General features: G+C 43.7%; 1 protein-coding gene across 1 annotated transcript in view; it reads right to left on the bottom strand.

The window, feature by feature from the left end:
- The window catches only part of RPGRIP1 (RPGR interacting protein 1), a gene marked incomplete at its 5' end in the record, with an annotated part of 44,842 nt that overhangs the window by 17,013 nt on the left and 5,637 nt on the right, over positions 1-22,192 (bottom strand). The window contains 11 exons of the mRNA XM_083378786.1: positions 789-952; positions 2,976-3,428; positions 5,942-6,059; positions 7,150-7,323; positions 8,366-8,469; positions 9,819-9,949; positions 10,396-10,469; positions 13,431-13,577; positions 17,175-17,280; positions 19,533-19,658; positions 21,127-21,217. Of these exons, the coding sequence (XP_083234912.1) occupies positions 789-952; positions 2,976-3,428; positions 5,942-6,059; positions 7,150-7,323; positions 8,366-8,469; positions 9,819-9,949; positions 10,396-10,469; positions 13,431-13,577; positions 17,175-17,280; positions 19,533-19,658; positions 21,127-21,217 (1,688 nt within the window). The remainder of the gene's footprint in view (positions 1-788; positions 953-2,975; positions 3,429-5,941; positions 6,060-7,149; positions 7,324-8,365; positions 8,470-9,818; positions 9,950-10,395; positions 10,470-13,430; positions 13,578-17,174; positions 17,281-19,532; positions 19,659-21,126; positions 21,218-22,192) is intronic.

Genomic DNA, 22,192 nt, shown 5'->3' on the forward strand with positions numbered 1-22,192 from the left:
TGAACAAAGAGTCATAAATTGAGGATGACCTGCAGGGCAACTTTGAGCAATGCAACCATTTCGTGAGATTCACAAACTGCAAGAATAGAATAGAATAATAGAATAGAATAGAATAGAATAGAATAGAATAGAATAGAATAGAATAGAATAGAATAGAATAGAATAGAATAGAATAGAATAGAATAGAATAGAATAGTTAGAGTAGAGTAGAGTAGAGTAGAGTAGAATTCTTTATTGGCCAAGTGTGACTGGACATACAAGGAATTTTATGTCCAGTGCAGAAGCTCTCAGTGTACATACAAGCCATAAGTGATAAATCATGATCATAGTCATCAAAACATCATCAATCTTGATAAATCATAGTCATCAAGACCTCATAAATCATGATCATAGTAATCAGGACCTACTTGTACCATGTGAAGAGGAGATGCCCTAAAGTTGCTGTAGGGCAGTATTTCTCAACCTTTGTCCTGTTAAGATGGGTAAACTTCAACTTCAACAGCTGGCAGGAGAATTCTTGTAGTTGACGTCCAACCGTTTTCAAGTGACCAAGGTTGAGAAATACTACTATAGGGTATTTAGGGGAACTTGAAAACTCTTTAAAATAATTTTTAATAGTCAAGTCTTTGGCAGAATGATGGATTGACTTTCCACTAATGGTTTCTGTTGAGTTGTAGCTTTGCTTTCTGGCTTGTTTGCTCCTAATACTTTTGTGTAAAAACCAAGAAGGATTAAACCCTGACCACAGGTCTTATTTTTGAACAGTACATCAAACTCCTTTTTCTTACTCTGTCGCCTTGTGGTTGCCGGCTCGGCCAGGCTGCAATCTGAGTTCCTACTCCAGCAGAGAGATATGTTTGATTTTGATGGTGGGGCAGCTGCGAAATCTGCTTGAATGGAAAGTGAAGTCTCATCCCATATTCCAAAAGACCATAATCCTCACCCTTGGGACCTGGAGAGATAAGGGTAGGGAAACAATTGGAAAAGAAAGCCACATTTGGATGGATGAGTTGGAGCCGAATACAAGTAGTAATAATAAGGCAGCAGAATACACAAGAAAGTAGTGAAGAAGATAACAAAATATGAAGACCTGCACATGGAAATAGAATAACGGTGGCAAAGGAAGGCAGAGGTAGTACCAAAAGTACTAGGTGACTTGGGTGCAATCCTAAAACATCTGGAGCACCACTTGAACAACATGGGCATTGACAAATTCACCTTCAGTCAATTGCAGAAGGCAGCTTTACTCAGAACAGCTTTCATTCTGTGACGATATCTGTAACCATCAAACATCCAGATCTGCCTATCCCAAGTCCTTGGGAAGGTCCTCTATAGGTAGACAAAAATGCCAAAACCAGTCTGAACATCTGGTTTATTGTGTGACAAACTGTCAAACACCAGGGAAATCAGAAGATCCAGACAGTTCAAAGGTTTATTGTAGGCTTCAGCTGTCTACAAGAATCGGACGCGCAAACTGTGCAAAATGGGCTGAATTTGATTTTTATAGAGCTCCTGTGTGAAGCACCCCTTCCCAATCTGATCTCCTGCAGATTGTGTAAAGCTTCTGATGTGCCAGACTCCTTATTGTGCAATATAATATCAAATATTTGTAATACACAGATCTAGATTTAACAGATTGGGAAAACACAGCTATAAGAAAGCTGTTTTGAGCTCTAAAGCTGATCCTCCCTTCTTCCATTCAGTTCAAAAGTTCACTCTGATTTCAAAGAAGAGGTTAAACTTCCAGGAGATGCCATAAAGGAGGCTTCCTTAGATATTCTCCCACATCACTGCAGCTGTTAAACTAGCCACATGGTTGTTAAGTGAATCTTGCTTTCCCATTGACTTTGTTTGTCAGAAGGTCGCCAAAGGGGATCACATGATCCCAGGATGCTGTTACCGTCATAATGCTGTTACCGTCATCTCTACATGGGGCTGCCCTTGAGGACCACTCGGAGGCTTCAGCTGGTGCAGAACGCAGCTGCGCGAGTTGTGATGGGAGTCTCCCGATACTCCCATGTAACACCTCTACTCCGCGAGCTGCATTGGCTTCCGGTTGCCCTTCGGGTGAGATTCAAGGTGCTGGTGATGACCTATAAAGCCCTAAATGGCGAGGGTCCGGGATATTTGAGGGAACACCTGCTGCCAGCATCAAGCTCCCTTCGTCCAGTGCGCTCCCACAGGGAGGGTCTTCTCAGGGTGCCGCCAGTTAAAGATTGCCGGCGGGTAACACCCAGGGGTAGGGCCTTCTCAGTGGGCGCGCCTGCCCTTTGGAACCAGCTGCCCGTGGAGCTTAGGACTGCCCCCGACCTCCGTTCATTCCGCCGGGACCTGAAGACTTGGCTCTTCGAGCTCTCTGGCCCAGGCTGAGAATTTTTTTTTAATTTTAATTTTAACTGGGTTTTTATTTTTCTCAGGGTTTCATTTAATCTTTTTAAATTTGTTTTTAACTTTTGTATTGATTTTCTTTTAAATATCCTGTAAACCGCCCTGAGTCCTTCGGGAAAGGGCGGTATATAAATCTAAATAATAAATAAATAAATATAAATAAATAAATACCCTGTAAACCTCCCTGAGTCCTTCGGGAAAGGGCGGTATATAAATCTAATAAAATATAAATAAATATAAATATATAAATATGAGACAGTTGCCAGGCATCCGAATTTTGATCAGGTGACCTTGGGGACGCTACAATGGTCGTAAGTGTGAAAAATGGTCATAAGCCACATCTTTCAGTGTGAACAGTCACTAAGCAAGCTGTTGTAAGTTGAGGACTACCTGTACTTCATCAGGTTTTTTTGCTCGTCATGTTTTTGACACCTTTCTAGGCATCTGGTGATACTCGAATATTGCCATTTCCTAAAAGTGGTACAATCTCAACTACATAAGTAGGATACATGTAGGATACAAGCACCAAATGTGGAAAATTAAGACTCATCTCATGGGTGACTTGGAATCATAGTCGTTCTTCTTACCACGCAAGACTGCTGTGCAATGAACTTGCTCTGCAGTGTTCAGCACTTGGCCAAAATGCAACCAGCAGGAGGCCAGGGTGGTGTGGTCAACAGCAGAGGCCACGTGGAGATCCAGGCGAGAAGTGGCCCCTTGCAAGTATTGCATGAAGAAAGAGTCAACCTGGACCACATACTGGGAAGTGAAGTTGTAGTGGGGCCGAATGCCGTGGGCCAGAGGTGTACAGTGGGTCTCAAAGTCATAGAAGGCATAGGTGCAAAAGGTGAGAAGTTCGGGGTCTCCCAGAAGTTGGACGGCCTGAGCCGACAGAATTGCTCCAGAGATGTGCAACTCAAAGAGGTTCTCCCCATGTTGCAATTTCAGAACCTTGCTAGGGACTCCTTCATCATCAACATCACTGTCGGGTGGCCGAAGTCGGACAACTCTTGTTCCATACACCACATCCTTCAACTTCTCTGGGGGCAGGAAAAAAAAAGGAAACTTTGTCCCTTAGAAGTCCCCACAAACATTCACACATATTTGCTGACTCCCGAGAAGGAATTCTCAAGAGAACTCAACTTATTAGGTTTGGCATCAGATCCAGCGGAGCAGAATGTCACCTACTGATAGATATGATATTTTGATCTTGTGAGGCTCTGCCACAAAATGGTTGACAAGGAAGGGGAACTTCCACATTCACAAAATGATTGTCACAGTACGGATATTAAGACACACAAAGAGTGCACCCTTTTTTATGTGATGGGGTAAGAAGGTTGATTAATTGCAAGGGAGATGTTTGCAGACAACCTGGACCATTGACAGTCATTGATGAGGGGTCTCCAAACCTGACAATGTTAAGATTGTGGACTTGTGGACGTCAACTCCCACAATTCCTCAGCCAGCTGTGAAGTCCACAAGTCTTAAATTTGCCAAACTTGGAGACCCCTGAAATTGATAAGCAAAGTGCTGGCAATTGTCTTCTAAGGTTCTAGTGAAAAGGAGTTCTTCAACAGGTCAAGCTCAAGTCAAGTCAATTCTCCTTCCAGTTGAGTTTCTGGTGCAGAGAAGAGCAATGAAGATGATTATGGAACTGGAGGCTAAAACATCTGAAGAATGGTTGTAGGAATTGCGTACTGTATGTCTATTCTAATGAAAAGAAGGAGTAGGGATGACATGATAGCAGTGTTCCAAAATCTAAGGGGCTTCCACGAAGAAGAGGTGATCAACCAATTTTCCAAAGCAGGACAAGAAGCAATGGATGGAAGCTAATCAAGGAGAGAACCAGCCTAGAAATAAGGAGAAATTTCCTGACAGTTACAATAATTAATCACTGGAATGGCTTGCCTTCAAAAGTTGTGGATGCTCCAACACTGGAGGTTTTTAAGAAGAGATTGGTCAGTCATTTGTCTGAAACATTATAGGGTCTCCTGTATGAGCAGGGGTTGGACTAGAAGTCCTCCAAGAGCCCTTCCAACTCTGTTATTCTGTTTTATTAAGAGTTTAAAAAAGTTTAATGAAGAGAAGGGTGAGGGGTGACATGATAGCAGTGTTCCAATATCTCAGGGGCTGCCACAAAGAAGAGGGAGCCAAGCTATTCTCCAAAGCACCTGAAAGCAGGACAAGAAGCAACGGATGGAAACTAGTCAAGGAGAGAAGCAACCTAGAACTAAGGAGAGACTTCCTGACAGTTAGAACAATTAACCAGTGGAACAACCTGCCTCCAGAAGTGGTGAATGCTCCAACACTGGAAGTATTTCAAGAAGAGACTGGCCAGCCACTTGTCTGAAATGGTATAGGGTTTCCTGCCTGAGCAGGGGGTTGGACTAGATGACCTCCAAGGTCCCTTCCAACTACTTCTTCTTCTTCTTCTTCTTCTTCTTCTTCTTCTTCTTCTTCTTCTTCTTCTTCTTCTTCTTCTTCTTCTTCTTCTTCTTCTTCTTCTTATTATTATTATTATTATTATTATTATTATTATTATTATTATTATTATTATTATTTATTTCTATTTTTCCATAAGCCAGAGAAAATCTGTTTCCATGTTACCACCAATCAGCAACTGGTAATCCAAATTCTCTACATGTGTGACCCAAGAACTGTCTGGTTGCTGAAATGGAAAACCCATCTATCTACCTCTCACTTTAGAAACTAAGGTACAATACAACTGTGGGTGGTAGGGAGAAGGAAATTAAGCCTCAAGGAAAGGAAATGCTTCAAATACACCTGCCAGCTTTCTCAGTTCCATGAGAGAAGGATGCTTGGATTTCAGTCTCAAAGGCAAGGTTGTGTACCTCAAGAATAATAATAATAATAATAATAATAATAATAATAATAATAATAATAATAATAATAATAATAATAATAATAATAAGAAGAAGAAGAAGAAGAAGAAGAAGAAGAAGAAGAAGAAGAAGAAGAAGAAGAAGAAGAAGAAGAAGAAGAAGAAGAAGAAGAAGAAGAAGAAGAAGTTGGAAGGGACCTTGGAGGTCATCTAGTCCAACCCCTGCTCAGGCAGGAAACCCTATACCATTTCACACCAATGGCTGTCCAGTCTCTTCTTAAAAACTTCCAGTGTTGGAACATTCACCACTTCTGGAGGCAGGTTGTTCCACTGGTTAATTGTTCTCATTGTCAGGAATTTTCACCTTAGTTCTAGGTTGCTTCTCTCCTTGACTAGTTTCCATCCATTGCTTCTTGTCCTGCTTTCAGGTGCTTTGGAGAATAGCTTGACTCCCTCTTCTTTGGGGCAGCCCCTGAGATATTGGAGCACTGCTATCATGTCACCCCTCACCCTTCTCTTCGTTAAACTACACATACCCAATTCCAGCAACCGTTCCCTATATGTTTTAGCCTCCAGCCCCCTAATCATCTTGGTTGCTCTTCTCTGTACCCTCTGTACTACATCTTTCCTTCCTGAATTGTGGGACAGTGTTTTCAATCTTCTTGATCTGTAGAATTCCTAAAAATGAGCAGTAGAAGACAATCTGCATACCTTCAAGTTGATGAATGTGAGCATTGCGCAGGTCCAGAAGGTGGCCCATCTCCTTTTGCCGATCCTCATGCTCTTGTTTCTCCTGTCTGGACTGTGTCAGCACCTTCTCTAATTCCACCTCCAACCAAAAGAGCAGTCAGCAGACTCAACTACAACCCATATCAACTTCCTCATCATTCCACCTATTTGCCTTGTAGCATAATCAATGATCTCTATTAATTCACAATTATTATCCTTCCAACTGGCCCAATCATTGGCCAAGGAATAGAACAGAACAGAACAGAGTCGAGTCAAGTCGAGTAGAGTTAGAGTAGAACAGAAACTTTATTGTCACTTTAAATGTACATTTAAAGTGATATTGTCACTTTAAATGTACATTTAAAGTGACAATACATATGTATCGGCATACATTGAAATGAAATTTTGTTGCATTCCACTCTCAAAGGATAACCTTTATGCATATACCCACATACACACACATATATAACACAGAGAAACATCACAGTCTAGTTCGAATGTATGGCAAAAAAAAAAAAAGAATCCCGCAAATTTACAAGAGGAATGGCATAGGGAACAAGGTGTTACAGAATGTAGTAGTCCTGCTATAAATACTTCAAAACCTCCTCCCAGAGGGGAGCAATAGAAACAGACCATGAAGTGGTGTTCAGGGTCTCTAGCAATGCTTCGAGCTCTAAGCACATATAAGTGCTTATCAGCAGTGTTCCTGAATCACGGGAAGTGAGCTTCCTATAATCTTCTCTGCTGTCCTTACCACTCTCTATATGGACCTTCTATCTGAGGCTCTGCTACCACCAAACCAGATAGCGATGCAGTTTGTTAAGATGATCTCCATCATGCCTCTGTAAAAAGTGGCCAGGACAGAAGGAGAAAGAGGTGCTCTCCTCATCCAATGGAAGATACAAGAGGCAGAGAGCGTCTTCCAAGAGGTGGGAATTGGTAATATCATGGACCTTAGCTAATTGCATCCTAAGTGTTAGTCAACAGATTCTATGTATATACAACTAAAATCTAAATTTCCAAAATTGGGTTCTAACCAAGCTTAACCTCAGACAGAACATTGTTCATCTAACTGGGAGATTGTAAATATACATCTAGAGCGACCTTGTTGCTCAAGTAATATTTTATTTGTATATATTGCTAATCCTCAAGGTCCTCCATCTTAGATGTTGGATATCTTTTGGTTGCACCTGATAATCCCGATTAATGCGATGCTGCAAAATGACCATGTTGCGTGTCTTCTCCAGTTCCAGCACTGTCTCTGCATGCGCAGCCTCAGCCTCATGAAGTTGTCGCTTGAGGCTGTCCTGGATGAAGATTTCAATCTTTTCCTGATCTCTTTCTGGAACTTCTGCTGACAGACTCTGGAAGGAAGGAAGGAAGGAAGGAAGGAAGGAAGGAAGGAAGGAAGGAAGGAAGGAAGGAAGGAAGGAAGGAAGGGAGGGAGGGAGGGAGGGATGGGGGAAGAAAGGAGAGAGGGAAGGAGGAGGGAGGGAGGAGGGAAGAAAGGAAGGAGGGAAGAAAGGGAGGGAGGGAGGAGGGAAGAAATGAGGGAGGGAGGGAGGGAGGAAGGAATGAAGGAAGGGAGGGAGGGAGGAAGGAGGGAAGAAAGGAGGGAGGGAGGAAGGAAGGAGGGAGGAAGGAGGGAAGAAAGGATGGAGGAAGGAGGGAAGGAAGGAGGGAGGGAGGAGGGAAGAAAGGAAGGAGGGAAGAAAGGGAGGGAGGAGGGAAGAAATGAGGGAGGGAGGAATGAAGGAAGGGGAGGGGGGAGGAATGAAGGGAGGGAGGGAGGGAGGAAGGAAGGAAGGAGGGAAGAAAGGAGGGAGGAAGGAGGGAAGAAAGGAGGGAGGAAGGAGGGAAGGAAGGAGGGAGGAAGGAGGGAAGAAAGGAGGGAGGAAGGAGGGAAGGAAGGAGGGAGGGAGGAGGGAAGAAAGGAAGGAGGGAAGAAAGGGAGGGAGGAAGGAGGGAGGGAGGAGGGAAGAAAGGAGGGAGGGAGGAAAGGAGGGAAGAAAGGAGGGAGGAAGGAAGGAGGGAGGGAGGGAGGAGGGAAGAAAGGGAGGGAGGGAGGGAAGGAGGAAGGAAGGAAGGAAGGAAGGAGCAGAAACAGAAAGAAAACAAAACATGGAATTTAAAATGCTTGGAACTGTCGAAGCAACTCAATGTGATACCTTACCACTCAGGAAACATAATCTACTACCGATATTACCTTGGTATTGTCTGCTTTCCTATTCTGCACTGAAATGCTTTGCCAGGTTACAAGCATACTTACTTCTTGCTTGTTCAGACAGGAGCACCTTCAGAGAACCCTTTTCAGACTGAACGAAGACAAACTACTTCAAAAACCACTCATCCCTTTGCTTAAGCTTGGTTACCTTTGCTGCTCAACCTAGATTCCTAACAACCTACCTGAGTTGCCTTGGACTGAGGCGGTTCCTCTGGTGCCTGGTTTTGCAAGATGGCCAGTCTCCCCTGAAAAGAGTTGACTTCCTGTTTCAGCGCATCATTCTGAGCTTGTTAAAACAAAGCAAAGAAAATTAGGATATTTTAAAACTGGATTGGATTTGGCCCAATCAACACATTCTTCACTGAAGGTGCTATGCTATGTCGTTATTACATTGTTGTTATTCTTATGTTTTATCCACTGTATTTTTTTTTTTATTTCTGGTTAAGTCATCTTGAGCGTTGTATAGAAAAAGGTTGTGCGTGTCTGTGTGTTCGTGTATGTGCATCTGTGCGTGCGTGTTGGACTTTGAAAAAAACAGATGGAAAGGATATGGATAGTCTTCAACTATGGTGTTGGAGAAGAGTCCTGAGAATACCATGAACAGTCAAGAAGACAACCCAATGGTTCATGGAACAAATCAACTCAAATTCTCCCTTGAGGAACTAATGAGCAGGCTGTAACTATCCTACTCTGGACACATTGCCAGGGGTGCTTCTGGGTTGAAAGGATTAACCAGTGGCATCACCATTGCCCTGGGGAAGCCCAGTTGGAGGTGTTTTCCATGTCCCTGGAGGAGCTGGAGTGAAGGACAGGAGCTCAACCTTCCCCACAGCAGCTTTCGGGTCTCAAACATGGGCTTGCTAATCTGCTACCCAGTGTTCCGACCACTTGGGCCACTCAGCTCCTCTGGACACATTATGCTGGAGAAGGCTTAAAGGCTGAGAAAGGTGGAAGAAAGGAGAAAAACCACAGCAAGATGGGTAGCCTCAGGTACAGTAGCCATACGTGCATCATTAGCATCAAGTTACTAACGTGGTGGCTCATGGGTTAGGATGCTGAGCTTGTCGATCAGAAGGTCGGCAGTTTGGCAGGTCGATTCCCGAGTGCCGCGTAACAGAGTGAGCGCCTGTTACTCGTCCCAGCTTCTGCCAACCTAGCAGTTCGAAAGCACGTAAAAATGCAAGTAGAAAAATAGGGACCACTACGGTGGGAAGGTAACAGCGTTCCGTGTGCCTTTGGCGTCTAGTCATGCCGGCCACATGACCACGGAGACGTCCTCGGACAAGCGTTGGCTCTTCGGCTTTGAAACGGAGATGAGCACCGGCCCCTAGAGTCGGAAACGACTAGCACGCATGTGCAGGGAAACCTTTACCTTTACTAACGTAACAACGGCAGTGATTCACTTAACAAATGTGGCAAGAAAGACTGTAAAACGGGGCAAAGCTCACTTAACCAATGTCTCATTTAGCGAGATAAATTTTGGGCTCAGTTGTGGTCCTACATTGAGGACTACCTGTATATTTAGATTCCCTTCATCAAAATTTGCATATATTTTTTTTAAAAAAATCGCTTGCATTTTGCACGAAGATGCTTCATAGAGTCACTGCAAGCTTCTTGTTTCAACCAATCCCTTACCTTGTTTCTTTTTTAGCTGCTCCTGTAGAATCCCCTTCTCTACCATGGCTGAGCTGAGCTGATCTTCCAAAGAAGGAGCATTGTCCTTTTGGGGCACCTGGTCTGGATTTTGTGGAGCAGCAATGATGCAACTGTTGACATAAGGGTGATAGAAAATCAAGGAAAAGCAAGATACCCGCATTTCCCCCCAAATAAGACTGGATCTTATATTAATATTTTTCTCCAAAAGATGCATCAGGGCTTATTTTCCAGTTACATCTTATTTTCAGGGAAATACGGTACTAAATGCATCCATCTGGCTGATGATCTTAACTGGGGCTTATTTTTGGGGTAGGGCTTACATTACAAGCATCTTGAAAAATCATGGCTAGAGCTTATGTTCTGGTTGGGTCTTATTTTCAGGAAAACAGGGTAGAACAACAGAATAAGAGACTTAGAAGGGACTTTGGAGGTCTTGGTCTGCATTTTAAGGTATCCCCAAACTCTTAGAGAAGAGCTCAATGTGAATGCGTAATGGAAATATTTCGTGTTCCCAAAAATTCCACTTGATTACTTTTGTTTGATAGCACTTCTGTACCTGTCCAACAGTCGGTCATAATCCATCTTTAATGAATCTCGCTCTGCTTCCAAATCTTGGATTCTTTCCTGGAACTGAGAATAGAATTCTTTATTGGCCAAGTGTGGTTGGACACACATGGAATTTGTCTCCAGTGCATGAGCTCTCAGTGTGTACATACAATAGTGATAAATCATGATCATAAGCAACATTAAAATACATTCATCATAAATCATAAGATGCAACATTTAGGGATAGTCATAGGATATTAGCTAAGCCAACTACCTAAATCAGTGATGGCGAACCTTTTAGAGACCGAGTGCCCAAACTGCAACCCAAAACCCACTTATGTATAGTCGGGTGCAGGGTGGGCATGGCCCATTGGGTGGGTATGGCCCATTGGGTGGGTGTGGCCCATTGGGTGGGCATGGCCCATTGGGTGGGCGTGGCTGCGGTGGTAACGGCAGATTGGGTGGGACTAAAAAGTTCAATCAATCAATTCCAACTTTGCGAGATCTTTTTTTTTGTGGCAAGAAGTTGAAATTGATTGATTGATTGAAACTTTTTTTTTTGCACACCACGGCGGAGGCCTAAAGTGAAAAGGTTTTATAAAACCCAGCTGACTGGGGCAACGGCGCGCGCGCCCACAGAGAGGGCTCTGCATGCCACCTGTGGCACGCGTGCCATAGGTTCACCACCACGGACCTAAATCATACTAGGATACTAAAAAACAATATAAATTGTAAGGTACAAGCAACGAAGTTATAGACATAAGAAGATGATAGCTAACAGGAAAGACGAGGAGTATCACAGTAATGCAGCTTTACTAAGTAGTTTGACAGTAGGACTTAGTTGTTAAGCAGAGTGGGGGGGGAACTGTCCTTATGTCTAGTTGTTCTGGTGTATAATGCCCTATATAGCATCGTCTTGAGGGAAGAAGTTGAAATCGTTTATGTTGTGTAGTGTGTTCTGTAGGGCAGGAAGGACGCCGAGACGATGAGTACAGCATAGCAGCTCTTTATTAGCTGAAAGGACTGTACTAGGGAATAGGGGCTACCTGCACTCTTATATATACCTGGCCAGCACCTGGCCAGGTACTCAACCAACCAATTGGTTTGAACCTCTGTTTCCCGCCGAAATGCTTCCCGCCAAAACAGTTACAGTTCAACGCCTCCTGGTGGTGACTCTTATAGACAGCTTTAGGTGCTGCAATAAAGCTTAATACATAACAGTTTATGACCAGGATGTGAGGCGTTTGTAGATACTGTATATTCACAACCCTCTTTCTGGCCTGTGCGGTACACAGATCCTCAATGGAAGACAGGCTGGTTGCAATTGTTTTTTTCTGCAGTCCTAACTCTCCGTTGAAGTCTGTGTCTGTCTTGTTTGGTTGCAGTGCCAAACCAGACAGTTATAGAAGTTACAAATGACAGGTTCAATAATTCCTCTGTAGAACTCTATCAGCAGCTCCTTGGGCAGTTTGGGCTTCCAGAGTTGGTGCAGGAAGAACTTTCTTTGTTGAGCTTTCTTGTTGACATTTTTGATGTTTAGGTGTCCATTTTAAATCTTGAGATATTATAGACCAGGGGTAGGCAACCTTGGCTCTTTTATGACTCGTGGACTTCAACTCCCGGAATTCCTGAGCCAGCCACGCTGAGGAGAAATGGAGAGGTTTCCATGCTGAGCCATGCTGGCTCAGGAATTCTGGGAGTTGAAGTCCACGAGTCATAAAAGAGCCAAGGTTGCCTACCCCTGTTATAGACCCTAGAAAGATGGGATTCTAATTCTTCCTGAGACCAGATCAGATAGACTAGACTAGACTAGACTAGACTAGACTAGACTAGACTAGACTAGACTAGACTAGACTAGAATAGAATAGAATAGAATAGACTAGACTAGACTAGACTAGACTAGACTAGACTAGAATAGAATAGAATAGAATAGAATAGAATAGAATAGAATAGAATAGAATAGAATAGAATAGAATAGAATAGAATAGAATAGAATAAGACCTTGGAGATTTTCATTCCCCTTGCTCAAGCAGGAGAACCTGTACCATTTCAGGCAAGTGACTGTCTAGTTTCTTCTTAAAAGCCTCCAGTGATGAAGTGCCCACGATTTCCGATGGCAAGCTGTTCCACAGGTTAATTGTCTTCACTGTTAGGAAGTTTCTCCTTAATTCCAGGTTGCTTCTCTCTTTGGTCAGTTTCCAACCGTTGTTTCTTCTCCTGCCCTCTGGTGCTTTGGAGAATAGTTTGATGCCCTCTTCTCTGTGGCAGCCCCTTAAATACTGGAATACTGCTATCATGTCATCCTGCCTGGGTCCCAGTGACTAAAAGTAAAGTATCCCTCTGAAACTTGCTGGCTGGGGAATTCTGTGAGGAGACATTCACACAGCTTAATGTTGCCCGGTTTGAAAAATTTAGATTTTTAGATTTAGAGCACCAGCTAAGACATTCTTTTTATTTCAGGTGAGGTGAGGACTGTTGTGTGTAGTGGGCTCTGGAGAGCAGGAAGGACGCCGAGATGATGAGTACAACATAACAGCTCTTTATTAGGTGGAAGTGACTGTACTGGGAATAGGGGCTACCTGCACTCTTTATATACGTGGCCAGTACCTGGCCAAGTACACAGCTAACCAATCGGATTGAACCTCTGTTTCCCGCCAAAACTGCTTCCCGCCAAAACAGTTACAGTTCAGCGCCTCCTGGTGGTGACTCTTATACAATGCTTTAGGTGTTCTTAAAAGCCTAATACATAACAAGGACACTTATGGATTCCTCCATGTAGAAACGCATGGAGCACAGCAGATCAGCAGGAGAGAGATGATTCTTTAGATACTGGGAGACAAGCCATAAAGGCTTTTAAGGGGGAATAACCAGCATTTGACCTGGACACCAGAGCAAATTAGCAGTCATAAAATAGGCATCACATGGTTGCATCTAGCTGCAGAAAGACCACAGCACTTTGAAGCAATTGAAGCTTCCCAGGAGTTTTCAAAAGCAACCCCAGGGCGAATGTGTGGCAGTAATCAATGGCTTTCCATACTTCCTCACCTCTTCCAGTTTTCCCCGCAAGGGTAAAAGGATTTCCAATCGGCTTTCCAGCACAGCCACCTTCTGGGTCTTCTCCTTGAGGTTGGCATTCAGATCATCCAGCTGAGACAGCAAGGCTTCACTGGCTGACCTCAACGCCTCTTGGTTCTGGTGTAGACAAGAAGAAAAGAAAGGGGGCCATAAGATCTAGCGTCCTGGATGGCCTAGGACAGGGCTTTTCAACCAGGGATACAGGTACCACCTGTGGTACATTGGCACCTAGCAGGTGGTACGCGACCATCCTAGAAAAGGGGTAGTGGGGGAGGGGAATGAGCTGAACCGGTGGCAGCACAGCACAAGCCTGAGCGAGAGACGGCTGGAGCTGCAGGGCTGTCAGGGCTCAGCAGAAGTGCCAGGATCAGTGCCAGGCTCCAGGTGAAGCTGAGCACTAATCCTGGCGCTTCTGCTGAGCCCAGAAGAAGCGCCGATCAGCTGGAATGTTGCAGCATCTCCAGGGTCTTGTGATTTACATTCAGATGCTTGGCAATTGATTCATATTTATGACCGTCACAGTGTCCCAGGGTCATGTGAAGTGACCAAAACCTGCTGCAACCACCCAGCAGAGGTGGGGAATAAAAACCAAACACCCTCCACCCCACCCCCGCTGCAAATCCTCAACATAAATGGTCACAACAATGAAAACCTCGGACAGGAGGAAAAGCGCCACCAGGCAGGCAGGCAGGTGTCTTGCTCGGCTATGGCTTGGGGGGCACTTTTTTTAGTGCCATTGTAACTTCAAACAGTCACTAAGCGAACTGTTGTAAGTCGAGGACTAACTGTACTTCAACACTTTTTTCCTTTATTTATTTTTTTGGTCAAGTTTTTGACCCCTTGCTAGGCGACTGGCAGAACTCGGATGTTGCCATATCCTAAAAGTGGTACAATGGGTGAAAAGGTTGAAAAGCCGTGGACTAGGAGTCCCATTCTTATATCTACTACCCAAAAAAATAATGACTGAGAAAGATCTTTGCTGGAGGTGAACCTCAGAAGCCTAAACAGAGGAGAGCAGATTACAGATTAAGGAGGACAAGAGGAACTTTCTTTGTTCTGTAGATCTCCTGGTGTCAAATTCAGCATTTCTTACAATAAGGATCTTGTTGCTATGAAAGGGTGGATAAGATCTCTCTCTCTCTCTCTCTCTCTCTCTCTCTCTCTCTCTCTCTCTCTTTCTTCTCCCCCATAATTCCTGGAAATACAGGCTGATGAATATTCGAGCCTTCAGTTAGATGCTCAGCAGCACTTAGCATTCACGCTGAGGCCTAAAATGTGACCTCTGTTTTACAAGAATGTAGAAACAGGAACATTCCCAGCCCTGAATAATAATAATAATAATAATAATAATAATAATAATAATAATAATAATAATAATAATAATAATAATAATAATAATAATAATAATAATAATATAATAATAAAAACACCATTGGCATTGTCAAATTTGCCATTAGTAAATTGCAAAAGGCGGCCTTACTAGGAACTGCTTCCATCCTGCAACGATATCTGTAAAACCATCAAACATCCACATCTGCCTATCCCAGGTCCTTGGTAAGGACTCAATAGGTAGACAAAAATGCCAAACCCAGTCTGAACATCTGGCTGACTGTGTGATGATCATCATCATCATCAACAACAACAACAATAAAGTTGGAAGGGACCTTGGAGGTCCAACCCCCTGCTCAGGCAGGAAACCCTACACCTTTTCAGACAAAACGATTGTCTAAACTCATCTTAAAAACTTCCAGTGTTGGAGCACTCACAACGTCTGGAGGCCATTCGTTCCACTGGTTAATTGTTCTCACTGTCAGGAAATTTCTCCTTAGTTCTAGGTTGCTTCTCTGATTAGTTTCCATCCGTTGCTTCTTGTCCTGCAATACTGCAAATTTGTAATAAAAAAACAACGGGTGGACAGCAGTGGCGGGATTCAACTGGTTCGCACCACTTCGCCAAAACCGGTAGCTAATTTTGTGTTGCCCAGGCCCAGAATGGACTTCTGGAAGCGGCATCCATGCAGAGAAACGCTTGTTCATATATTTGAATCCCACCACTGGTGGACAGAACAAGAAGATGCCGTCAACAAGGGGTGGACCTGCAGCAACTCAGCACAAATGGTGGAGCTCAGAATGTTTAGGAAAAGAGAGGGAATGCCTCTCTCAGGCTTAGCAGAAGACAGGATGGAAAAATTGGCAGGAAAATACAGGTAAAGAAAACTGAAGAACAAGTCCCTCACCCTATCCTATCTAAACACATTTTCAGATTTTTCTGTCCCAAAGTCCATTGGGTTAGGAAACACTCCATGAAAATACTAAGAGAAGAGAATATTTGAGGCCCAGGGTTGACTTGTGGGGTCTTTGATGCTCTCTGGGGGTCCTTGTTTTCTTGCAGATGTTTCATTATTCAACTAGGTAAGTGTTGGGACGCGGTGGCTCAGTGGGTTAGGACGCTGAGCTTGTCGATCAGAAGATCGGCAGTTTGGCAGGTCAAATCCCGAGTGCCGCGTAGCAGAGTGAGCGCCTGTTACTTGTCCCAGCTTCTGCCAACCTAACAGTTCGAAAGCACGTAAAAATGCAAGTAGAAAAATAGGGACCACTATGGTGGGAAGGTAACAGCGTTCCGTGCGCCTTTGGTGTCTAGTCATGCCGGCCACATGACCATGGAGACGTCCTCGGACAAGCGCTGGCTCTTTGGCTTTGAAACGGAGATGAGCACCGGCCCCTAGAGACGGAAACGACTAGCACGCATGTGCGGAGGAACCTTTACCTTTAGGTAAGTGTTGGTCTTACTTAGTACCTACCTAACATTATCATTGATGATGTTAAATAATAATAATAATAATAATAATAATAATAATAATAATAATAATAATAATAATAATAATAATAATAATAATAAGTAGTAGTAGTAGTAGTAGTTGGAAGGGACCTTGGAGGTCATCTAGTCCAACCCCCTGCTCAGGCAGGAAACCCTATACAATTTCAGGCAAATGGCTGTCCAGTCTCTTCTTAAAAACTTCCAGTGTTGGAACATTCACCACTTCTGGAGGCTGGTTGTTCCACTGGTTAATTGTTCTAACTGTCAGGAAGTTTCTCCTTAGTTCTAGGTTGCTTCTCTTCTTGATTAGTTTCCATCCGTTGCCTTCAGGTGCTTTGGAGAATAGCTTGACTCCTTCTTCTTTGGGGCAGCCCCTGAGATATTGGAACACTGCTATCATGTAACCCTTCAACCTTCTCTTCATTAAACTACACATACCCAATTCCAGCAACCGTTCCCTATATGTTTTAGCCTCCAGCCCCCTATCATCTTTGTTGCTCTTCTCTGTACCCTTTCTAGAGTCTCAACATCTTTTTTACATCATGGTGACCAAAACTGGATGCAGTATTCCAGGTGTGGCCTTACCAAGGCATTGTAAAGTGGTATTAGTACTTCACTTGATCTTGATTCTATCCCTCTGTTAATGCAGCCTAGCACTGTGTTGGCTTTTTTGGCAGCTGCAGCACACTGCTGGCTCATATTGAAGTGATTGTCCACTAGGACTCCGAGATCTCTCTCACAGTTCCTCCTATTGAGCAAGGTACCACCTATACTATACCCGTGCATTTGATTTTTCCTGCCTAAATGTAGAACCTTAGGGTAATGAAATGTCTTCAAGAAAAGAAGCAAGCTCAGACTGCACCAAGGATCCCACTCTCTGAAAGTGCCAGGACTTACCTCATGCAAGACAGTAATCTGAGCTTTGGAGATCACCAGTTCTGAATTCTTCTCCCATAACAGCTTCTGCAAACGAATCAGCTCCACATTCTTCTGGATGGCAGCTCTGTTGAACAAGGGAAACAAATCGGCACCGATCGGTGATCTCGTCCCAACTGCACAAATGCACAATCAGCCCCATCTATGCAAAATCAATACCTCGAGAAAAGATTTCTTGCTGAGCAGGCACTAAAACCGTGGGTTAGTCTCCAGAAATGTCCTGCTAACTTATAGCAGCCTGCAAGAATTTGATGTTATGCAGATCTCAGCTTATGATCACAATTCAGCCTCAAATTTATTTTGCTAAGCGAGACAGATGTTAAGTGAATTTTGCCCCTATTTTATGACCTTTCTTGCCCCAGTTGTTAAGTGAATCACTGCAGTTGTTAAGTTAATAATGTTGTTAAGTGATTCTGGCTTCCCCATTGCTTTTTCTGAAGGCTGCAAAAGGTGATCACATGACCCGGAACGCTGCAATGGTCATAAATATGAACCGGTTGCCAAGCATCTGAATTTTGATCACCTGATCATAGAGGTGCTGCAAAGGTCGTAACTGTGAAAAACGGTCGTGTCACTTTTTCCCGTGCCTTTGTAACTTCAAATGGTCACCAAACGAACTGTTGTAAGTCGGGGACGACTTGTATTTCCTTGTTCCAGGTCAAACGTTTATAACACCCCCATTTTATAAATAACTACCTAACCTTGACCTGTGAATTTTTCTCTTTTTAAACCAAACTTCAAAAACCACAAGCACACCCAACATCGAACTTCTGCTTTCGTTGAATTTATCAACGAAAGCAGAAGAAGAATCAAGAGCGCTGTAGAAAACAAGGCCTTGGGAGACATTTTAGTTGTAATCCTAGATCAAATCCTAAGCGACTTTGGGACAATCATCAGGAGACAGTGAGTTCTAGTCCTGCCTTTGCCATGAAAGTCAACTGGGTGTCTTTGAGCCAATCAGGAGACAGTAAGTTCTACCGTAGTCCCATTTTAGGCATAAAGTTTACTTTCTTTTTTTCCCCCCAATTTTGTTTATTTGTGTATCAAGCAAACATTAAGTCAATAGCGCTTTACATCACATTGCGAGGAGGAAATAAGGTTGTCCCGTTACATATAAGAAAGCAACCACAAAGAAAGGAAAAATCATTGCATATAACAAGTAATGAAATTCAATTAATAGCTCTTTTGGACATCCAATTGTACCATTGACTCCAAGACAAATAGTAATCTGTGTCCCCTCGTCCCCTTAACATTATAGTAAGGGGGATACCATATACAATTGTGTCCTGAGGTATTTTTTTTAATTTATTTATTTATTTATTTTATTTTAATTCCATTTATATCCCGCCCTTCTCCGAAGACTCAGGGCGGCTTACAAGCTTAGCAGTAGCCTTCATTCTATGTATATGCCTGCTTGTTAGGGCTTTCACACACACACCCCCAAGCGGCATTATTACAAAGTCAGCTTGATTGCCCCCAACAATCTGGGTCCTCATTTTACCTACCTCGGAAGGATGGAAGGCTGAGTCAGTTATTGGGGATAAGACCACAAAAAATAAACAGAACTGCGTGGTACCTGTTGTTACATATAACCACTGCTGCAAGATTGGCATGGGCCCAATATTGGAACATGGATGTTAGCCCACCCGACCAAATAGTAATTCAGAAAATATTGAACTGTGCGGAATCAAAGTGGACTTTCTTTGGTACAATCACCAGGAGATGGTGAGTTCTAGTCCTGCTTTTAGACATGAAAGACTCCTGGATAACTTTGGGCCAATCACTCTCTCAACCCCGCTCACTTTGCAGGGCTGTTGTTCTGGGGAAAATAAGAGAGGAAGGAATTGTTGAGAGAAAAATCAGGTCCAGTTCCAAGCTGGGAATAAAATGGAGGCTGCTTAAGAAAGAAGGTTCATTGATGAGCAGAACCAACAACAGCATGCTGTTCTGGGACAGCTGATTTGATGAGTACAAGGATTTTTACACAGTTTTACAGCACTTTGTAATTTGAAGGCTTGCTTTGTTGTGCTTTTATTATTATTTGTTTAGCTTGTTTCTCAAAGGCTAACAATTGGTCTAAAATACTGGCTTCCTTGGGTTTTAATCCTGTCAAACAAATGTAATTAATTCTACCTTATCTTTAGTCTGCCTATTGCCTCCATTTAGCTCTCTTTGTGAATCAACAGGCACGATTCAACGTTTCTGCTTTTTGCAATAGCCAGGGTTTGGCGGGCATAGTAAAAACGCTTGGGGTGTGTGTGTGTTCTTACCACAGAATATTAGGTATGAATATTAGGGAAATAGAGAACCAAACATTACCGGTATTCCTGCAAGTTTAGATAGCTTTTCTGAGGTTGAATGTGTTCCAGATCAATTTCTTTATCAGGTGTGAAACTCAGCAGCTGATGATCCTTGTCTAACTCAGCCAGCACCAGACTGTGGGACCTGAAAGAAGAAATATAGTTTTGTTTTTCTGTCATTAATAGGAAGGAGAGAAGAAAACAACTGATGTTTCTAAAATGCACGCCACTGTTTTAAAGATTGGTCTTCTTTCTTGCAGGCTAACAAGATTTTTTTTAAAAAAAAAAATTGTTATGTATGGGGATAATACTGCAATGCTCTCTACATGGGGCTGCCCTTGAGGACTACTCAGAGGCTTCAGCTGGTGCAGAATGCAGCCGGGCGAGTGGTGGTGGGGGCTTCCCGATACTCCCATGCAACACCTCTACTCCGTGAGCTGCATTGGCTTCCGGTTGCCCTCCGGGTAAGATTCAAGGTGCTGGTTATGACCTATAAAGCCCTAAATGGCTTGGGTCCGGGATATCTGAGGGAACACCTGCTGCCAGCATCAACTTCCCTTCATCCAGTGCGCTCCCACAGAGAGGGCCTCCTCAGGGTGCCGTCGGTCAGAGAGTGTCGACTGGCGGCCCCCAGGGGGAAGGCGTTCTCTGTGGGCGCGCCAGACCTTTGGAACCGTTTACCGGTGGAGCTCGGGATGGCTCCCGACCTTCGCTCCTTCCAACGTGACCTAAAAACATATTTATTTGAACAAGCCGGCCTGGTCTGATGGGTTTAGGGGTATTTTAACACTATTGTATTAATTTATTGAATTGGGCTGTAGTATTTAATATTTTTTAATTTTTATATATTGTATTTTATTGTATTGCCCTGTACACCGCCCTGAGTCCTTCGGGAGAAGGGCGGTATAAAAATTAAATTAAATAAATAAAATAAATAAATAATAAAATATAAGCAGCAGTTCATTGTTACCATCAGGTGGCGCTGTGCTCTAACAGGATTGGCTGTTAAGCGCTCGGCGGGAAAACCCAAATAAGGGATTGGCTGCCAGTGCACCTGGCCAGGTATATAAAGGGGTACAGGTAACCCCTTTGTCCTCTTCAGTACTACCACCAATAAAGAGCTGCCATGCTGAGTCCTTTGTCTGTTGTCTGACCACGCAGCCAAGAACCCACGACACAATAAAAATTATCCCACCTTTATTATTTTTATAATTCAAGGTAGGGAATATTCCTTCCTTTCTTATTTTTCCCCAGAACAACAGCCTGGTAAAGCGAGCTGGGTTGAGAGAGAGTGTGATTGGCCCAAAGTCATCCATAAGCCTTTCATACCTAAAGCAGGATTAGAACTCACCATCTCCTGGTGATTAGCCCAAAGATACCCAGTCAACTTCCTTGCCTAAACTGGGACTAGAACTTACAGTCTCCTGATGATTGGCTCAAAGACACCCAGTTGACTTTCATGCCAAAGGAAGGACTAGAATTCTCTGTTCCCTGATGATTGGCCCAAAGTCACTTAGGCACCTTTCATGCCTTTCAGGCAAGACTAGAAAGCACAGTCTCCTTGTGATGGGCCCACAGTCAGCTTTCATACTCAAGGCGGGACTAGAACTCACAGTCTTTCGGTTTCTGCTTGGAACCTTTCCAGAACATCATCAGCATATCTGGGAGAGGTTGGCCGGACTGCCATTCTTGATACCTGCATCTCTGTCACCCAAAAAAGAAGAAAGAAAAAAAAAAGAGAGAGAGAGAGAGAGAGAAGGATGGACTGACTGCAATGTCCTTGAATCTCTATAGACTTCCCACCATTCAACAAAGAGGGAGCATCCGTAAAAAGCCCCCGATGATTTCCAAGGACAATCTAAATGCTGTTATTGTCAAGGTTCCGACTGACGAGCCCGACAAAGTAAGCACAGCTGAGACCATCCAACTCTAATGCAAAACTTTGTTAAGTACATCATTTCGGCACAGGTGAAAGGAAAAGCAGTGTTCTGTACCAGCCTGCTACCGGCCCTGCAGAAAAGACAGGGACAAACCCTTTTACAAGAAGGCAAGAGGCTGGAATTACGCCTGACAAATTTATTACCACAAAAACAAATGGAACAAGACAAACCAAGAAACAGGAGCTTTAAGAAACATGAACTATCCAAGTGGTTGCCTTCAGCAAACCAGCCCTCCCCACACATTCCCCTTATATAGAGTTCAGGGCGTGGCTTCTCTCTGCCTCCTTCCAAGAAGACCCATTGCCTTCCTCTGTTTACTCCTAATTGACTGCCTCCTGCGTCGGGCGTCCTTGAACAGGGCCAGCTGTGGGTCATCTTCATCCACACTGTCAGGCTCACACAGCTGGGTCTCCGTGGTGACCAAGTGGGAGGGGCCTGGCTGAGGGCTCTCATCAGCAAGATCTTCAACCCCCTCAGCAAGCTCTTCAACACCCCCCTCCTCCTCTGAGTCATCCGACCCAACTGCCGAACCCACAGGCTGACCCTGAATCACAACAAGCAGCTCCGGTTAATTCCCGCCTAAATCACTACATTAAAAGCATCAGGTCTCCCTCCCCCTATTAGTACAGGTCACATGGTCCAATTATAAGTCTGATAGTTATTGTGAGAGAATGTCTTTAGTTCTCAGTCAACAACTATTGAGCGTCCTTAGTTCTCACGGACCGGCATCTTGGTATCT

Source organism: Vipera ursinii (genome assembly GCF_947247035.1).
Source record: "Vipera ursinii genome assembly, chromosome: Z".
Lineage (NCBI taxonomy): Eukaryota > Metazoa > Chordata > Lepidosauria > Squamata > Viperidae > Vipera > Vipera ursinii.